Source organism: Salvelinus alpinus, chromosome 27, assembly GCF_045679555.1.
Source record: "Salvelinus alpinus chromosome 27, SLU_Salpinus.1, whole genome shotgun sequence".
NCBI classification, from domain to species: Eukaryota; Metazoa; Chordata; class Actinopteri; order Salmoniformes; family Salmonidae; genus Salvelinus; species Salvelinus alpinus.
This window is the reverse complement of record NC_092112.1, coordinates 32062539-32082008: the sequence shown is the minus strand read 5'-3', so window position 1 is coordinate 32082008 and position 19470 is coordinate 32062539. Positions and strand designations below refer to the sequence as shown.

The 19470-nt window shown below is 44.5% G+C and overlaps 2 protein-coding genes across 5 annotated transcripts in view; one reads left to right on the top strand and one right to left on the bottom strand.

Annotated features, from left to right (window-relative positions):
* Positions 1-6281, top strand: part of LOC139556401 (protein dispatched homolog 1-like) — a 77324-nt gene extending 71043 nt beyond the window's left edge. For all 4 annotated transcript variants that reach the window (XM_071370315.1, XM_071370312.1, XM_071370313.1 and 1 more), the window contains 6 exons: positions 105-134; positions 543-666; positions 845-972; positions 1691-1788; positions 1887-1984; positions 2214-6281. In XM_071370315.1, coding sequence (XP_071226416.1) covers positions 105-134; positions 543-666; positions 845-972; positions 1691-1788; positions 1887-1984; positions 2214-5834 — 4099 coding nt within the window. In that variant the 3' untranslated portion in view covers positions 5835-6281. The remainder of the gene's footprint in view (positions 1-104; positions 135-542; positions 667-844; positions 973-1690; positions 1789-1886; positions 1985-2213) is intronic.
* A 3956-nt stretch (positions 6282-10237) lies between these two features.
* LOC139556400 (toll-like receptor 5) lies at positions 10238-17859 on the bottom strand. Its single transcript, XM_071370311.1, has 2 exons — positions 17724-17859; positions 10238-13424 (listed from the first exon to the last, which is right to left on the bottom strand). Exons 1-2 carry the CDS (start codon positions 17834-17836, stop codon positions 10781-10783), a joined length of 2757 nt encoding a protein of 918 aa, XP_071226412.1. The 5' UTR covers positions 17837-17859; the 3' UTR covers positions 10238-10780.
* Positions 17860-19470: the final 1611 nt, after the last annotated feature.

Sequence of the window (19470 nt, the reverse complement as noted above, 5' to 3'; positions counted from 1 at the left end):
AAAAACATGTTCCCCCTGCACGGATGCCGAGGCAAATCTGGTTTTGATTGGCTGATGCTTTGACTCCTAAATGTAAACCTGATTTACCTCCCTTTGTTTTGCAGCCCTGCAAGGCCTTTTCGGTTCCCCAAAAGGTAAGACCCGCCAAAAATATATTTTAAAAAAAATGTTTATTAAGAAAGCTTTTCTCTCTCCTTGAGTCCATCAAAACCCAGCCGAGCTGTCATTCCTGTGTAGTGAATCATCAGCGTTATCGATGTGAAAAGGGCTCTCTGTACCTGGAACCTGCTAACAGTCACCCATGCTCCTTTACAAAAGATGCCTTTAAGTAGTTTCTCTCAAGTCAGAACACTGAATATACTTGAATAACTACAAAATATTAAATAATGTCATTTTAATGAGCACCTTCTACTCTTTTTGATGTTCTACTGGTGTATCCATGTACCCGTCTCTTTTCTGCGTGCTTATCAGTACATATAATATTCATATAGTTATAAAGCCATCAGCCTTGTGTTTAATCAATACCTGTCCTTCATCTCCAGCTATGCAGAGCTGATTGCTGATTGGCCAGTGGTGGTCCTGGGGGTGTGTACAGTCCTCATCGTGGTGTGTGCCCTGGTGGGTATCCTGGTGCCAGACCTGCCAGACTTCTCAGACCCTTTACTGGTGAGTAGGCCAAGCCGACGGAAGGCACAACACTTTCTCCATAGAAAATCTTGGTCCTTATTTGACCAAGATGGACAACATATTGTTTCGCACACACTAAAATCATTATATTGAGTGGATGTGAAAAGTCCAAGGTGAATTTCCTGGTTAACTAAAAAGATGTCCTCTATTTCTTCAGGGATTTGAGCCACGAGGCACGGCCATAGGCCAGCGACTAGTCACATGGAACAACATGGTGAAAAACACAGGGTACAAAGCAACCCTGGCTAACTACCCATTCAAGTATGCGGACGAGCAGGCGAAAAGGTAACAAGTATAACCACACAGATCCTGTCCATTTGATGTCATCCTCGTAACCCTTTAGTGAAGCAGGCTAGATCAGGTTTAGGCCTGAGATGGAGTGATGAATGCTGCTGAGAGACAGACAAGCAGACATACTAAATCTCAATCCCATCCTGCAAAAAGATCGGTGGGGAGGTTGTTCTATCCCAGGCCCATCTTCCATTACTTATCCCGATCACTGGGGGCCTGGTGAATAATCAAGGGCAGGTGTGTGTTTGCGCATGCAAGTATGTGGACTTGGGGGGCCTCCAGGGCCAGACCTGTCAGCAGGACTCTGCATCATTCTGCCTCAGCCCCTCAGTCTGCTCTGACAAACTCCTGATTAAAGGGCCATCCTGTCTGTCTCTGTCAGAGGATGTCACTCCCTGACCTGGCTATTATTATGATATTTAAAATAATGATAACAATATGATTGTATCATAAATCAGTAGAGTGATCACTATCACTGGCTTTGTCATCACTAATGGGTTGGCCTAAAACCATTTCCTTCATTTGTTTAAGAATGACCCTATTTTTAACTGCCTTTTTCATTTTGTTACCAAGTGAAAATCTAATAAGTATCTGTATGCTTTAAGTGGATTACATCTCATTCTTTCATGTAGATCTTCAGAATTAAAGGAACCTTTTATACAAATGTATGAAATGTCAACAGTGTAATCACACTTCAACTTTTGTATTCCAGTCACCAAGAGGACAGGTGGGCTGAAGATCACTTTGACAGAGATAAAAGACAAGCTGACTGGGACTTCAGTAAAGACAGTTTCTTCTGTGATGTCCCAGGTACAAACTCTTCACGCTTCTTCTGTTTGTCAAGTGTTTGACTGACAATGCTTGACTGTGATGAAATGCTAACCAGATGCTCTTTACTGTATGTGCAGGTGACAGATACTCTAGATTAGTATTCACATCTGCAGAGGGGAAAAACCTGTGGAACATACAAGCAATTAAATCTATGTGCAATTTGGACAATACACGGGTAAGTGGAACAGCACTGTTGAAGATGTGCCTCAGTATTTTCTAATTTCAAATGGTGCAATAAGCCCCATCATATTAGTCAGGTTATGGCTGGAGTCTATGCTGTCTCAGGCTGGAACTATCCTGACTTCCTGATATATTGGCCTTGTCTCCTGTTCTGATCTCCTTGGGTCAATAGTTCTGTTCTATTCTAGTCATACTGTTCTTATCTCCTGTTGTGTTGTCCCCAGGTGCGCTCCCACCCGCAGTACTGGAGCCTGTGCCAGCGCACCACTGACGCCTCCTGCTGCCCCAGCTGGACCCTGGGAAACTACGTTGCCATCCTCACTAACAAGTCCTCCTGCCAGAAGATCACAGAGCGCGACGTGTCACACACCCTCAAGATCCTGCGCTCCTGCGCCAAGTACTACCACAATGGAACCCTGGGCCCCGACTGCTGGGACATGACCACGCGCCGGAAGGACCAGTCTAAGTGCACCAACGTCCCCCGCAAGTGCACCAAGTACAACGCCATCTACCAGATCCTCCATTTCCTGGTGGACAAAGACTTCCTGAGCCCAAAGAACACAGACTACCTTATCCCCACCCTTAAACACAGCATGTTGTTCTCCCCAACAGAGAAAGGGGAGACCATGATGAACATTTACCTGGACAACTTTGAGAACTGGAACTCCTCGGACGGCGTCACCACCATCACAGGGATAGAGTTCGGTATCAAACACAATCTGTTCCAGGACTACCTACTGACGGATACCGTGTATCCAGCCATAGCCATAGTAATTGTGCTGGTTGTCATGTGTGTGTACACCCGCTCTGTGTTCATCACCCTGATGACCATGATCGCCATCATCAGCTCCCTGATCGTGTCCTACTTCCTGTACCGCATGGTGTTCGACTTTGAGTTCTTCCCCTTCATGAACCTCACGGCCCTCATCATCCTGGTGGGCATCGGGGCGGACGACGCCTTCGTCCTCTGTGACGTGTGGAACTACACCAAGTTCGACAAGCCCAACGCTGAGCTGTCGGAGACGGTGAGCATCACTCTGCAGCACGCCGCCCTCTCCATGTTCGTCACCAGCTTTACCACGGCCGCAGCCTTCTATGCCAACTACGTTAGCAACATCACCGCCATCCGCTGTTTCGGCGTCTACGCCGGCACGGCCATCTTGGTTAACTACATACTGATGGTGACTTGGCTGCCAGCCGTGGTGGTGCTCCATGAGCGTTACCTGCCCAACATCTTCACCTGCTCTAAACCTCCCCACCAGCAGACAGGGTTTTGCACCCGCACCCTCTGGGCCAATCTGTGCCAGAAAGCAAACAAGTGCCTGTTCACCGTCTCTGAGGCTTCCAGGATCTTCTTTGAGAAGGTGCTGCCGTGCATCGTGATCAAACTGCGTTACCTCTGGCTTTTCTGTTTCCTGGCCTTCACAGTGGGAGGGGCGTACGTGGTGTGTGTCAACCCCAAGATGAAGCTGCCTTCTCTGGAGCTGTCTGAGTTCAAAGTGTTCCGCTCCTCCCACCCGTTTGAGCGTTACGACGCTGAGTACAAGAAACTGTTCATGTTCGAGAGGGTCCACCATGGGGAGGACCTGCACATGCCCATCACCATCATCTGGGGGGTCAACCCCGTGGACAACGGGGACCCCCTCAACCCCAAGAACAAAGGCAAGCTGATGCTGGACAACACTTTCAACATCGCCAGCCCGGCCTCCCAGCTGTGGATCCTCAACTTCTGCCAGAAGCTGAGGAACCAGAGCTTCGTGTTCCAGTCGGAGGAGCAGGACTTCACCAGCTGCTTCATTGAGACCTTCAAGCAGTGGATGGAGAACCGGGACTGTGAAGAGGCCTCTGTCTACCCCTGCTGCAGCCAGTCTACCTTCCCCTACAAGCAGGACGTCTTTGAGCTGTGCATCAAGAGAGCCATCATGGAGCTGGACCGCAGCACCAGCTTCCACCTGGACAGTAAGACCCCTGGGCCTCGCTTCGACATAAACGACACTATCCGGGCCATCGTCCTGGAGTTCAAGAGCACCTACCTGTTCACGCTGGCCTATGAGAAGATGCACCAGTTCTACCACGAGGTGGACACCTGGATTCAGGAGGAGCTGAAGAATGCCCCAGACGGGCTGAAATACGGCTGGTTCGTCAGCAACCTGGAGTTCTATGACCTGCAGGACAGCCTATCAGATGGAACGCTCATCGCCATGGCGTTGTCCGTGGTGGTGGCCTTCGTGGTCATGCTCCTCACCACCTGGAACATCATCATCAGCCTCTACGCCATCCTCTCCATCGCGGGGACCATCTTCGTCACAGTGGGCTCGCTGGTGCTCCTGGGCTGGGAGCTCAACGTGCTGGAGTCGGTCACCATCTCAGTGGCGGTGGGTCTGTCGGTGGACTTCGCCGTGCACTACGGAGTCGCCTATCGCCTTGCCCCCGAGCCTGACCGCGAGGGGAAGGTAGTCTTCTCCCTTGGCCGGATGGGTTCTGCTATCGCTATGGCGGCGCTCACCACCTTTGTTGCCGGGGCGATGATGATGCCGTCCACGGTGCTGGCCTACACCCAGCTGGGCACCTTCATGATGCTCATCATGTGCATCAGTTGGGCCTTCGCCACCTTCTTTTTCCAGTGCATGTGCCGTTGCCTGGGCCCCCAGGGCACCTGCGGACAGATCCCCCTGCCCAAGAGGTTTCAGTGCCAGGCTTTCAAAGAGGGCACCACCAACATCCCCTCGCCCCAGGGCAAGCATGGCACCAAGTACCAACTGGACAGTCGAGGAGGAGAGGTGGAGCATGAGCATTACGAGCTGGAACCGTTAGCCTCAAACCAAAAGAACGAGGAGAAACCTGCAGAGGAACAGGAGACGTGCACCCAGCTCTATAATGGAATAGCCCCCCACTCTGCCCCCTGCACACACATCCCCTTTAAGAGCAAGGCAGAGCCTGGCAGAGGTCCCTGCTCTGAAAATGGACTGGGCATACTGGCGACTGACGCCACACCCAGATGCCAGTACTCCCATAACACAACCTGCACATGTGGAGATCCCCCTCACCCTCAGCAGTCTATGGGTATGCAGTGGAACCCCCACCCATGTACTCAAGCCACCCAGGACTCCCCATTCCCCCTCACAGGCAGCCATGCCAACAAAGGCCAGACCCTCCTTTCCACTCTGGACGCAGTCTACAAACCAATAGGTTGCCGTATGCACTATGTCCACTGTCCCCCAGCCCACTTCCACCACTGTACCCCGAGCAGGGTGCCCAGACAGGGCCCTCACAACTGCCACCTCAGAAACTACTGTGTTCACACTGTCCCCCTCACGGGTGGCCTCCCCAGGGACCAACGCTCTGCCCCAGACCCAGCTGGGCTGGAGGAAGTACACCGGACTGGAGCATCCTCTGGCCCTAGTGGCAGCCCCACCACCCCAGCCCAGACTCACAGGCCTCCTTCCTCTGCTCTGGGCTGCACGTTAGCCCACACACACACAGGGTGCTACATAGCCAATCATGAAACACAGAGGGCGGAAGAGAAAACGGTAAACGATCCAAGGGATCAGAGTGTGGATAATTATGTGTCCACTACGATGCAAAAGGACGCTTGTCATAAGATGCCTGGCAACAAGAAGCTTGAAACCAGTACTACTCCCGTCACATGGGAAGAAAGTGTCAAAACGTGCAAACAGAACCCAAAAAAAGAGAGGGCATCCTCAGCCAATCCCAAGAAACTCTACTGTTTTAACAGGACTTTAAAAGTAAAGTGCAATTCTGGCGAGTTTAACGTGCCAAAAGCTGAAGCCAATGTGCCTGCTCTTGCAATAAATTCAAAACCCGCATCTGAAAGTTTATGTTGACAGCAAAGAGACTTAAGAGACTATATCTAAAGAGTAAACTTTTGTCATATCAAGCTACCATGAGCAGTGTCCCTGTGCAATTAAAGTGTTTGGGATATTTCACTGACCAAGTGCCTTATGTCGTTCATGTAAAAGTATGTCCCTATATATTCAGTGATTACTGTTTCTACTGTGCAGATATTGGTTTGATCGGTCAGATGTACTGTATTATTTTTGAGTACACTGTAATTTTCTGAAGCTCTAACCTGTTTAAGGAATGGTGAACCATTGACTTTATTCCATAAGAACCACAGGCCTTAGTAGTCTGTTTCACGTTGCCACATGCCTTTTGGTCCAATATGAAAGATGTACTGTATGATTATAAAGTCATTTTAACAAGATTGTCTGTCTCTTTCCACTCAGCTCCTACAGAATGAAATAAAGTATCTCAAGGGTTTGTTCAAAGGGCACGGTTTGAAATAACACCTGTTTCATTGTCTCACTGCTGCTGGAGTCTTCAGAAGACTCAGTCTGGCCTGAGGCCACGGTGCTGTGCTGGGCTCTTTGCTCTTCTACACCACACAGACGTTTGATTTCTAATCTTCACTCCCCAAGAGCCTGCATCACATTCCAAGCAGGTCAGACTCCTACGCAGTAGGACATCAGCAGGTCAGACTCCTACGCAGTAGGGCATCAGCAGGTCAGAATCATACGCAGTAGGGCATCAGCAGGTCAGAATCATACGCAGTAGGGCATCAGCAGGTCAGAATCATACGCAGCAGGTCAGACTCCTACGCAGTAGGACATCAGCAGGTCAGAATCCTACACAGTAGGACATCAGCAGATGCTCTTATCTAGAGCTACTTACAGGGGCAAGTGCCTTGCTCACGGATTTGAACCAGTGACCTTTTGGTTAGTGACCCAATGCTCTTAACCACTAGACCATCTACACATGTAACTGAGCAATTTTCTAACAGACAATGCTGTAAAGAGAAACTCTAAAACCCAGGAATAGTAGAACTCATGGGTCCTATCATTTCATTTTGTAACATATCAATTACATTCTGTTTACTCCCTTTGTTAACTCCATCCAGGAAAAAGTATCCTAGAAATTGACCAATTCCATTCATTCACAAATCCAAACTTCCATTCAAAGTCCTGTGTTTTATTTGCTGTTCTGGCTCCTGCCATCCATCCCACCTAACAGGTTTCCCTGGTGGTCCAAGATCTTGGCCAAACCTGCTGCTGCAAAGCAAACATATACATTAGACCGCCAGGCTCTGCAGGCAGTATGACTCAGCACAGCAGACAGAGTTATAATTACACTTTCAGTCGTGAATTAATGTCAGATATGCAGCTCTGAACTAGGCTACCAGACACGTGTAATTATCTGTGAGAGAGAGGCCATGGTGGCACTGTAGCTCATCTCCCTTAGTCTCCGACACCGTCACCCACTCAAAACCACAGATCAGTTTAAACATTGATCAGGGGTACAATAAAACGATATGGTGTGAGTGAGTATAAATTCCTCAAGCAGCTGCTAAGTCCTCTTTTTAATTGTTCCACTCCTTTTCTATTTCACACTTTATTGGGAAAGGGTCAGACAGGAACTAGGCACAGACATTTCTTAGCTGTCAATCACACATCTAGTCTATTCCCCATCCCTGTTCAGCCTTGTCAATCACTGAGGGCTGCAGATGGGACCTCTGTCACTCATAGGGGCAACTGTTTGAACCTCTCACTGGCTGGAAACTTTCCAAAAGGACATGTCTCCTGTGTAAACTTGCCCCAATGTTTCTGCAGTCCTGACCTGGGGAATTCCACAGAAAAAACAATATGCACCTTTGACTGGGGAAGATGGCTATCCACATCTTCCTCTTGTGTGAACACTCACTACAGGGAGAACTACAAGAAATACACATGGCACAAAGTGACAGACTAATCTCAGATGGTTAACGGAAGCATTCTGCCAATCTGATCTTTACCTGAGAAAATTGTACTCGGGGAGACTACTCCTCATATCTAAGAAAGAAGGGCTTCAATCTACTCTATCATAAAGGGCTAGCCGCTAGTGAGTGTACTGTAAATTAGGCAGATAATGATGAGTGGTAGCCCATATTGCCTTGAGTTGAGTTCATTTAACTTGGTATTTCATTGTGCACAGCACATTAAAAGGAGTCTGAGGCACAGGTCGTATCCTGAAGTTCACCTTACATGGCTACCATAGATTGGGGTGGCAGGTAGCCTAGTGGTTAGAGGGTCAATAAATTAAAGGTTGCTGAATCAAATCCCAGAGTGAACAAGGTAAAAATCTTTTCTGCCCCTGAATAATGCAGTTAACTCACTGTGTCCCAGGAGGATGTCATTGTAAATAAGAATTTGTTCTTAACTGACTTGCCTAGTTAAATAAAGATATATATATATATAAACATCCTGGTATCACAGATTCATTCAGTATTTTCATAACATTGGCTGCTCGTGCAATCTCATAAGAAGCAATTACCAGGGGAGATAACATGAATAATGTGGAACTTCAAACTGTAGGGGAGATATGGCTGGAAAAACAGGTGATGGAGACAGACATAATATCCTCCCTTATCCCTCTGTACTCTCCCCACGCTGGCAAGGTCACTCCAGCGTTCCAAGTGCAGAAAACACCTGTTTCCAAAGGGTCAGTTGTGAAATCTCTTCCCTGTGTGGAATCTGAAGGCTGATGCCGTACCAAACACTCACAGCCGGAACCCCAGGGGTAGATGGGAAAAGCAGTTATGCTCCATTAAAACTCCATGCTCTTGATGGCCACTCAGGCCTGTCTTTCTCTCTGAGGACAGATGGCAATCAGAGAAGTTGACTGCAGGTGCTCCATCAACTCCTTTACTACCACATGGCCTCTAGCCTGGGTTGGGTAGGCTACCAGTACCTAATTGGGTAGGCTACCAGTACCAGTCAACAAGTACAAAACGGGGGGGGGGGGGGGGGACAGGCCTCTGGTCTCCAATAGAACATTGTCTATATTATTTTCCCTTATCCCCTTCTGAAATAGAGATGGAAGTCAAAAGGTACCGCTGTGCATTACTACTAACCTCTGTTTGGCTTTGTAACCCCCTTATCCCATACCCACAAACCATACCGATCACACATACACACAAACAAAGACACAAACCCTTAAAAACGCATGGCATAATTTTACCCGCCAGGGGGAAAAGTGTGGTTGGTTAGAGCGATTTGCATGAGAGATCCTGTTATACTGAACTGGGCTTCATATGACCCAGACTGGATGGACTGTGTTCCCTGGTCTTTATACACCAACCAGCTCACAGTAGATTGACCACTCCGATCAATGGATTTCACCTCAGCTTGAACGGAAAGCATATCGTTATATTTGTCTTTAACTGAGGTCAAATATTTGCTATGGTTATGGGGCAGCATTTATTACATTTTCCTGTGAGGGGAATCTGACCAGCATGCGCCTCTGTTCCAATAATACTACGGATCCCTGAAATAACTGTAAAGCGAAGACCTGTAGTTTATTTACTTGGTAAATATTTGTTAATTTTTTCAATTTGAGCTCTAAGGTTCTTGCAAATTGAGTATTTGACAAAGCATAATACTATTGTAGGATCTTAATTTGATCACTCTTGTTGCTGAGAATTTTCCTGCACTGCAGAGAATGCAGATGAGCTTCGCAATTTACATAGATTCACAAAAAATATTAATAGTATTGCACTTTTAATGTAACCTAGTTTTGCCCAGCTAACTAATGGCCTAACCACCGATCAAGCAACATTATGGACTAAACATTCAAATCTTGTAGATGCAGCGTTATTTTGCTGTGACAATATAGGTCAAATTAAGATCCTACACCTGTACAGAAGCACTTTTGTCTCATGATTTGTGGTTTAAGTTAGTTTTTGTAGAACCGCACTGTGCTTTCTATCTTCTCATAGTTATACGAGAAAAATGACATGATCATTAAGGCTACACTTTTACATGATTTCCATCAGAGATCCATTCCTGATACTGAAACATGGTATAGTACTTTGAGTTTTAAATGAAAATATGAGATAGTTACAAAACTGAAATGGTTGTTATATGGTAGGCCTAGTTTACATGTACATTCAAAAACCTTTCCAATAACAGTAGATGTCTAAATATGTGCTGTGTTAATTAACACAGGTCAGGCAAGGTTTCCATAAAGAAGTCTTAAACACTCCCACTGGGCACACAGTGGTTGAATCAACGTTGTTTCCACGTCATTTCAATGAAGGATGATGTTATTCTCCGCTCCTCCTTACAGCAGGAAGTTTTACTCTACCTGGTGGCATACTGGTTTCAGACATAGACTCTATATTGAGGAAGTAGGGAGGAGATAAGATTCAGTCATTTTTCAAATCCTCAGAAAAAGTTCACAATTATTATTCAAATTAGGCAGAGAAATTGGAATGTTTTATTAAAAGTGCCAAAATCCTTACATTAGTTATATTACAATGTGTAAATGTTAACCACGAGAACTTTGCATTGTACACACTGCAAAGCACACAATAATCATAGATGGCGCCGACAGACATGGCAGCTCTGCTTCTGGCGCCAAAGCAATTTCGCAGTATTTCATTTTTTTGTGTCATTTCTTTCATTCATTTTTTATTAATTTTTTTAAATACAAGCATTTCGCTACACCTGCAATAACATCTGCTAAATATGTGTATGTGACCAATAAAATGTGATTTACACAGAAGGTAACGTTTCACAGTTCCAATATTAGTGAATAAAGGTTGACTGCCACCTAGTGGTCAAAAACAAGCTATCCCAAAAGACAGAGGACCCTCTCCATTTTGCCTGTAATCAATATGGTAAAAGTTCTTAATGCTATACAGACAGAATAAAAATGAATGATGTACGAATTCACAGTACAGTTAAATAAGATTTTCACTTAAGCATACAGGCTGTGGAAAAATGAGTCAACAACATTAAGTTCCAACTGTCATATTTACAAGTGTGATATCCCCATTGTTATCTTTGGCGGTGTTCTTTTTGTCCTTAAGAATCTTGGACATGAGCTTCTCATAGAACCATTGAATATCCTGTGTGTCCTCCGGCCACTGCAGGTAATCCCTCTTCTGGGCAAAGGTCCTAATGCCTTCATGTTTCATCAGTCTGTAATGGGGGACATTCCCCACAACCACCATGATGAGAACATCTCTGAGCTCCTCCAGCATCCTGCTCTGAGCCAGGGTAAAGGCCTCCAGGCACCAGCCGTCCTTGAGGAACTCTTTAGACACGATACAAACTGTCTTCCTGCTCCCCCATATGGCGTCCCTGATATTGAACAGGTGATCTTCACCTGGGATGAAGTCTCTGACCTCGAAGCAGCAGCGGAGGACGTTTCGCTCTGCGAACTGAGAGTCTAGTCTGTTCAACAGGGCGGTTTCTACCCACTTGTAGTCGTTGTTGCTGAAGCATAAGTAAGCGTCGTACCGAGGCCCACCAGCAGAAGGATCCCTCCTAGGGCCCTCAAGGATCCTGGCGGTCACCTTTTTGTAAACTTTGAAGAGGAATCCACGGAGACGAGCGAAAACGATTGTTCCGACCATGATCAGGATGATGAGCGCTGTGCAGCCGATGAAGAGCGAGAGCCTCAGCCCCTGAACCAGCCTCTCGTCATCCTCCTCACACGATATGACTGAGCTGTAATTCAACAGGCTGATGCCATGGAGATCTGAAGGAAACTCACAGCTGAATTCATTCACGCCAGGGTCAGGAAAAGTCACGTTAGTCCCTTTCAGCCACGTCAGAAAGTCCCCCAGACCGCAGTCACAGTGGAATTGATTCCTATACAGGTTGATCCAGCTGAGAGAATGGAAAGCTTCTGGGTCAGGAGAGGCCAGGAAATTGTAAGAGAGGTCAACTGTTTTGAGACTCTCTGGGAAAATGTCTGCTTTGAGGTATGTGAGTGAGTTGAAGTGAAGATCCATCTCTTCCAGAGAGATGAGGCCTTTAAATATACCATCTGGGAGAGCCTGCAGGGAGTTAAAGCTTAAATCCAGACTTAAAAGCTTGCCAAGATTTTCAAATACATGCATACACTCTCCCCGTGCCCATATCATCTGCAAGGCGATGTTCCTTAGCTCAAGCAGCTTCAGAGAGTTCACAGCTGGCACTGAAATATTATTGTTAAGGGTGCACCACTTTATGAAGTTGTTACCATACCAGAGAAACTCAATGTGCATTAATTTAGTTAAAACTGTGTATACATCCTCTAAATTAGTTAACCTGTTGTTTTGAACATTAAGTATGATCGTATTATTAGCAAAGACAGAGAGGCCCTCTAAGGACGTAATCTTATTATCAGCCAAACGAAGAAGTTGGATGTTTGGTAGTGGTGCAAGGGAACCATATGTACCTAGTTCCCGAATAGAGTTTCCTGTAAGATCCAGAACTTGTAGGTTTGGAAGTCCTTTAAATGCTTGATATCCCAATGCACCAATATGGTTGTAAGATAAATCAAGTTCTAAAATATTGGGTAGATTGTCAAACGTGTAAGAATAGATTTCCCCTATAAGATTGTGTGACAGGTTGAGCTTTTGTACATTTTGAAGACCAAAAAACGCCTCCCTGTCAATCTGGTTAATTTTGTTTTGGGCTATTGTTATGTACTCTACCTCTCTCAGCGGACTGAATACTGCATATTGCAATGTAAATATAAAGCATTTGGACAAATCTAGAATCTTGACACTACTATTCTTGAGGCCCTCAAATGTTTGCCTGTCTGGGTCTTTCACGTTGCTGAAACCAAATGATTTCCCCATAGTGCTGTGTTCCAGAATAAGATGGTGTATTTTGGTCCCTTGGATTGCATTGAAAAACAGTTTTGCCTTGTCCACATCGAATCCATTGGAAGATAAGTCAAGTGTCTCCATGGACATGTTCCGAAAAGGATTTCCGCATCGTTTCCAGTCAAAGCCATACTGAGTCATGCTATATAGATAGAGGCTGCTCAACTTGAAGAGCCGAAAGTGTTTGCCTTGAAAGCCAATCAAATCTTCCTCACATATGCTTTCCATCCGGTTTAGGGAAACGTTTAGCTCTTGGAAATCTGTAATGTTCACAAAGAACAGAGCAGGCTGGATTCTTTTCACCTGGTTACCATACAGATCTAGTGTTTCCAAGGAAACCAGGGGCCTGAGATAGTCACCCTGTAAAATAGATTCAGTCAGGTCACACCTATATAGAGAGAGAGCTCTCAGGTTGGACAGTCCCAGAAACGCATCTGGCTCAATTTGTAAACCTGTGTTATACCCTAAATAAAGCACTGCCAAGTTATCCAGCCTTTGAAAGGTGTTAGTTCTTATAATAAGCCCATTGACTCGTTGCCAACTGAGATCCAGTTCCTTTAACCTTTCAAGCCCAGAGAAGGATGTCTCATTGATCTCACTGATGTAGTTATCCCTCATATACAAAATGGCAATGTATGGAGGCAGCGCAGGGACCTGATATAGAGACTGGCTGGTGCAAGCTGCTATAGAGCCATATATTGGGCATTTTGGGGTGCATTTCATCACCTGCAGGTATTCTCCAAAGATAGCCAGCAGTATAAGGTTCCTCATCATCCCCCTGGCAAAAAGTAGAAAATAATGCAAATTATTTAAAATTATTGTTATTCCATCACAGGGCTACAGTACCAGTCAAAGGTTTGGACACACCTACTCATTCAAGGGTTTTTTCTTTATTTTTAATATTTTCTACATTGTAGAATAATAGTGAAGATATCAAAACTATGAAATAACACACATGGAATCATGTAAACTCAGCAAAAAAAGAAACGTCCCTTTTTCAGGACCATCTTTCAAAGACAATCCAAATAACTTCACAGATCTTCATTGTAAAGGGTTTAAACACTGTTCCCCATGCTTGTTCAGTGAACCATAAACAATTAATGAACATGCACATGTGGAACGGTTGTTAAGACACTAACAGCTTACAGACGGTAGGAAATTAAGGTCCACACTTATGAAAACATAGGACACTAAAGTTGCCTTTCTACTGACTCTGTAAAACACCAAAAGAAAGATGCACAGGGTCCCTGCTCATCTGCGTGAACGTGCCTTAGGCATGCTGCAAGGAGGCATGAGGACTGCAGATGTGGCCAGGGCAATAAATTGCAATGTCCGTACTGTGAGACGCCTAAGACAGCGCTACAGGGAGACAGGACGGACAGCTGATCGTTCTCGCAGTGGCAGACAACATATAACAACATCTGCACAGGATCGGTACATCCGAACATCACACCTGCGGGACAGGTACAGGATGGCAACAACAACTGCCCGAGTTATACCAGGAACGCACAATCCCTCCATCAGTGCTCAGACTGTTCGCAATAGGCTGAGAGAGGAGGACTGAGGGCTTGTAGGCCTGTTGTAATGCAGGTCCTCACCAGACATCCCTGGCAACAATGTCACCTATGGGCACAAACCCCCCGTCGCTGGACCAGACAGGACTGGCAAAAAATGCTCTTCACTGACGAGTCTCGGTTTTGTCTCACCAGGGGTGATGGTCAGATTCGCGTTTATCATCGAAGGAATGAGCGTTACCCCGAGGCCTGTACTCTGAAGCAGGAACAATTTGGAGGTGGAGGGTCCGTCATGGTCTGGGGCGGTGTGTCACAGCATCATCGGACTGAGCTTGTTGTCATTGCAGGCAATCTCAACGCTGTGCGTTACAGGGAAGACATCCTCCTCCCTCATGTGGTACCCTTCCTGCTCGCTCATCCTGACATGACCCTCCAGCATGACAAGCCATCAGCCATACTGCTCGTTCTGTGCTTGATTTCCTGCAAGACAGGAATGTCAGTGTTCTGCCATGGCCAGCGAAGAGCTCAGATCTCAATCCCGTTGAGCACATCTGGGACCTGTTGGATCGGAGGGTGAGGGCTAGGGCTATTGCCCCCAGAAATGTCCGGAAACTTGCAGGTGCCTTGGTGGAACAGTGGGGTAACATCTCAGAGCAAGAACTGGCAAATCTTGTGCAGTCCATGAGGAGGAGATGCACTGTAGTACTTAATGCAGCTGGTGGCCACACTAGATACTGACTGTTACTTTTGACTTTGACCCCCCCCTTTGTTAAGGGACACATTATTCAATTTCTGCTAGTCACATCTCTGTGGAACTTGTTCAGTTTATGTCCCAGTTGTTGAATCTTGTTATGTTCATACAAATATTTACACATGTTGAGTTTGCTGAAAATAAACGCAGTTGACAGTGAGAGGACGTTTCTTTTTTTGCTGAGTTTACAGTATTACAGTAACCAATAAAGTGTTCAACAAATCAAAATATATTTTAGATTCTTCAAAGTAGCTACCCTTTGCCTTGATAACAGCTTTGTACACCCTAGGCATTCTCTCAACCAGCTTCAGCTGGAGTGTGTTTCCAACAGTCTGAAAGGAGTTCCAACATATGCTGAGCACTTGTTGGCTGCTTTTCCTTCACTCTGCAATCCAAGTCATCCCAAACTATCTCAAATGTGTTGAGGTTGGGTGATTGTGGTGGCTAGGTCATCTGATGCAGCACCCTCACTCTCCTTCTTGGTCAAATAGCCCTTACACAGCCTGGAGATGTGTTTAGGGTCATTGGCCTGTTGAAATACAAATGATAGTCCCACTAAGCGCAAACCAAAATTCTAAATAAATCACAGACAGTGTCACCAAGCAGAGCACCCCTACATCCACCACCTCCTCTTCCATGCTTCACGGTGGGAACCACACATGCAGAGATCATCCATTCACCTACTCCGCGTCTCAGAAAGATACAGCGGTTGGATAAAAAAATCTCAAATTTGGACTCATCAGACCAAAGGACAGATTTCACCGGTCTAATGTCCATTGCTCGTGATTCTTGGCACAAGCAGGTTTCTTCTTCTTATTGGTGTCCTTTAGTAGTGGTTTCTTTGCAGCAATTCAACCATGAAGGCCTACTTCACACAGTCTCCTCTGAACAGTTGATGTTGATATGTGTCTGTTACTTCAACTCTGTGAAGCATTTATTTGGGCTGCCATTTCTGAGGCTGGTAACTCTCATGAACTTATCCTCTGCAGCAGAGGTAACTCTGGGTCTTCCTTTCCTGTGGCGGTCCTCATGAGAGCCAGTTTCATCATAGCACTTGATGGTTTTTGCGGCTGCACTCAATGAATTGACTGAACTTCATGTCTTAAAGTAATGAGGGACTGTCGTTTCTCTTTGCTTATTTGAGCTGTTCTTTCCATAATAGGGACTTGGTATTTGACCAAATAGGGCTATCTTCTGTATACCACCCCTACCTTGTCACAACACAACTGATTGGCTCAAACGCATTAAAGAAAGAAATTCCACAAATTAACTTAACAAGGCACACCTGTTAATTGAAATGCATTCCAGGTGACTACCTCATGAGGCTGGTTGAGAGAATGCCAAGAGTGTGCAAAGCTGTCATCAAGGCAAAGGGTGGCTACTTTGGAAAATCTCAAATATATTTTTATTTGATTAACACTTTTTTGGTTACTACATGACTCCATATGTGTTATTTCATAGTTTTGATGTCTTCACTATTATTTTACAATGTATAAAATAGTTAAAAAATATATATTTTAAAAAAATGGAATGAGTACATGTGTCCTAACCTTTGACTCGTACTGTATCTCTCAGACTTGGAGTATCCCCTTCAGGTGAGACATCCTTGGCTATAGAGAATTCACATGTATCTGTCTGTTTACACTGAAAGGTCCATAGTCCATTGGTTCTGTCCCAACCTGATAATGAAAATCCCATATTTATGTGCTGAGTACACATTCTTACTCGAGTCTGTAGTCACAATGCTCACAAAGGGCTGTTTGTTTTATATGAATGAATCACTTCTATCCTCAAGTGTGTACACCAATCCCACTGTGCGGGTTGAATCAATAAATGTTGTTTCCATGTCATTTCAAGTGTGCCCCTGGCTATCTGTCGACTCATTTTTTTTTTTTTTTTAAATGGTGCCTTCTGGTTTTCTTAATATAAGGAATTTTAAATGGTTTATACTTTTACTTTTGATACTTAAGTATATTTTAAACCAAATACTTTTAGACTTCTACTCAAGTAATATTTTACTGGGTGACTCAGTTTTACTTGAGTCATTTTATATTAACATATCTTTACTTTTACTCAAGTATGACAATTGAGTACTTCTTCCACCACTGCAGCTGAGTGATGGGGCTCGAGAAATGTAACCATTGATGGAACAAGGACTGACCATCTAATGGAACAAGGAAGGACTGATCATCTGAGAGATTTGAAGCTATACAGTGTTAGTTTACAATTACATTGTCTGCAAACAATTGAGTTAAACAAGCTTACATGTTGGGTTATGATAGGGTTAGTTAGACATAAGCTCGTGAGGCATGTATTCATTATATTTTTCAAGAATCAGAAAATGGATGTTGGCCTACCTATCCCAGATTCCCCCTTTAAATGTACTTCTCTAAAGGCTGCAATTCTGGGACATTTTATAAAGTTGCCATCCAAAGAACTGTGAGGTGTTAATAGACTCCAAGATGACAGCAATTGTTCAAGTCTGGTGCGTCAATGCGTAAAGTTGTCTTTGCAATGTAACCATTCACGTCTATAATTTACGGTCTAACTTGTTATAGTCGACATACGACCCCCAAAACAATAGTCTGGGTACCAGTCTTTTTAGCGAACATTCCACAATTGACACTTGTGTTGGCACAGGAGTAGTAAGGAGTGGAACGTTATCTAAAAGTTCTGGTAATAGCTGAACTGAGACTGCAACCAGGCTACCATTTTTCTCTTCTTCTGATATCTATCAACTTTTGGACGACACAATAATGCAATTATTAAAGTAGGCCTAAACAGTAAGTTAAAGGTAAAAGTTGTAACTTACCTGAAGTCATGCGCGCGCTGATAACCCAAATATGCGTCGAGCTGGTGAGTATGTTTATGGGATAGGTTACACCCCCTCAGATAAATCAAGCACTGAGCGAGTTCATTTAGCATGGCCCGGTGCCCCGTGTAGGTGGAGATTTCATTTTACGACCAATGAACGAATCCCTCTACTGTTTTTCATAAATTCTTTCCCAGGAACGGGGAGGATATAACTGCTGACATCATCTCTCAAGCCTCCCCCGCTATACTGCCACCTACTGATGGGAATAGTTTATAGACATCATCTCTCAGGCCCATAATCTCTCAGGCCCCTCTCCAATGCCAGGGACCTCATTTATAAACGTTGTTTAGGCACAAAATCTTCCCTCAAAACATGCGTGCGCTGGTTTTCACGCAAAAGTTGGAGTTTGTAAAAACTGAACTTGATGTGAGAATGTGCTTATCCTCCCACAATCTTTCGACCATGCATATGCACAGTTTCTACGGGTTCAACTATTGCATTGCAAGAAGGCAAACGTAGCCTATTAGTAGCCTTGTGCAAATGGGGAATATATGATGCCACTTATTCATAACAAAAGAACAGGTAGCTAAATATAATAACAAGACCCAATCATTTGCAGTTAGCGAGAAGAGCAAATGTCTATTTATTTTATGGTTGTATTTAAAAAATAATTTGAAATAGACATCTATTTCCTATGATGTATCTCATTTCCATCATCATTGCAGAATAAATTCCTCACCTTTACTGACTGTGATGGTTTCATATTAGCTAAATAACCTACAACAAATTAGGAAGACCATTCGTCCCATCTCTCATTTAATTGGACCCACTTCACAGTAGGAAATTGATAAGCTATTTCAAGTATTTTGCTCTATTTGACCCGATCCGAAGCGCAGTTAATGGTAGAACAGATGGTTCACCTTTTCCATTGACGTTTGAAGGCTACGTCTGAATACTATAATGTCACATTTCTCGAGTAGACAATATTTCATTTATAAACATAGATAAATATAATACATAATACATACAGTGAATTCAGAAAGTATTCAGACCCCTTCCCTTTTTCCACATTTTGTTACGTTACAGCCTTATTCTAAAATGGATTAAGTTATTTTCCCCCCCTCATCAATCTACACACAATATCCCATAATGATAAAGCTTTTTAGAAATGTTTGCAAAGTAATAAAAAAACTAAAACAGAAATACCTTATTTACATAAGTATTCAGACCCTTTGCTATGTGTTGTATAGCACACTGTATTACTTATACAACTAATATAAGGACAGGACATGAGACGGGAGTAGAAATTAACGTGGGCATTGTTTAATGCGTTTCACAGGAAGAACATTCCAAGCATTTCAATGTAGGTAAGCAAGGGGGGGTTACAGGTGCCCTAAAGGGACAAAACTAGAATATCAATACCCAACATATTCCTCCCCCTTCACTTTTGATGACTCATAAGGAAAAAGTAAATATTCAATGTTTTGCCTATTGTTTTCTTTTTAACAGAAATTCTCTGAATGTAAATAAATGAACTTTTCAGAATAACCTTTTATGAACTAGGGAAAGAGGGTAGACTGCCTCAGTTCCCAGACTTAACCCTGGGGTGTATTCTGCCCCAATGTCGGAGGTTAGTCTGAACTAAATAGTCAACCTGTCAGGAGGTCGTCTTTCTCTTGCAGGGTAATGACGACGTACAGGTGAGTCTACAGTCACATTATCTCTGAGTCTGAGTGGTGATGGT

What these genes read in the sequence shown, in the direction of transcription:
- LOC139556400 (XM_071370311.1), bottom strand. Translation starts at nt 17,836, where the DNA reads ATGCTAAATGAACTCGCTCAGTGCTTGATTTATCTGAGGGGGTGTAAC. An exon ending in CAGCGCGCGCATGACTTCAG is followed by an intron (nt 13,425 to 17,723) that starts GTAAGTTACAAC and finishes ACTTTTTGCCAG; the next exon opens with GGGGATGATGAGGAACCTTA.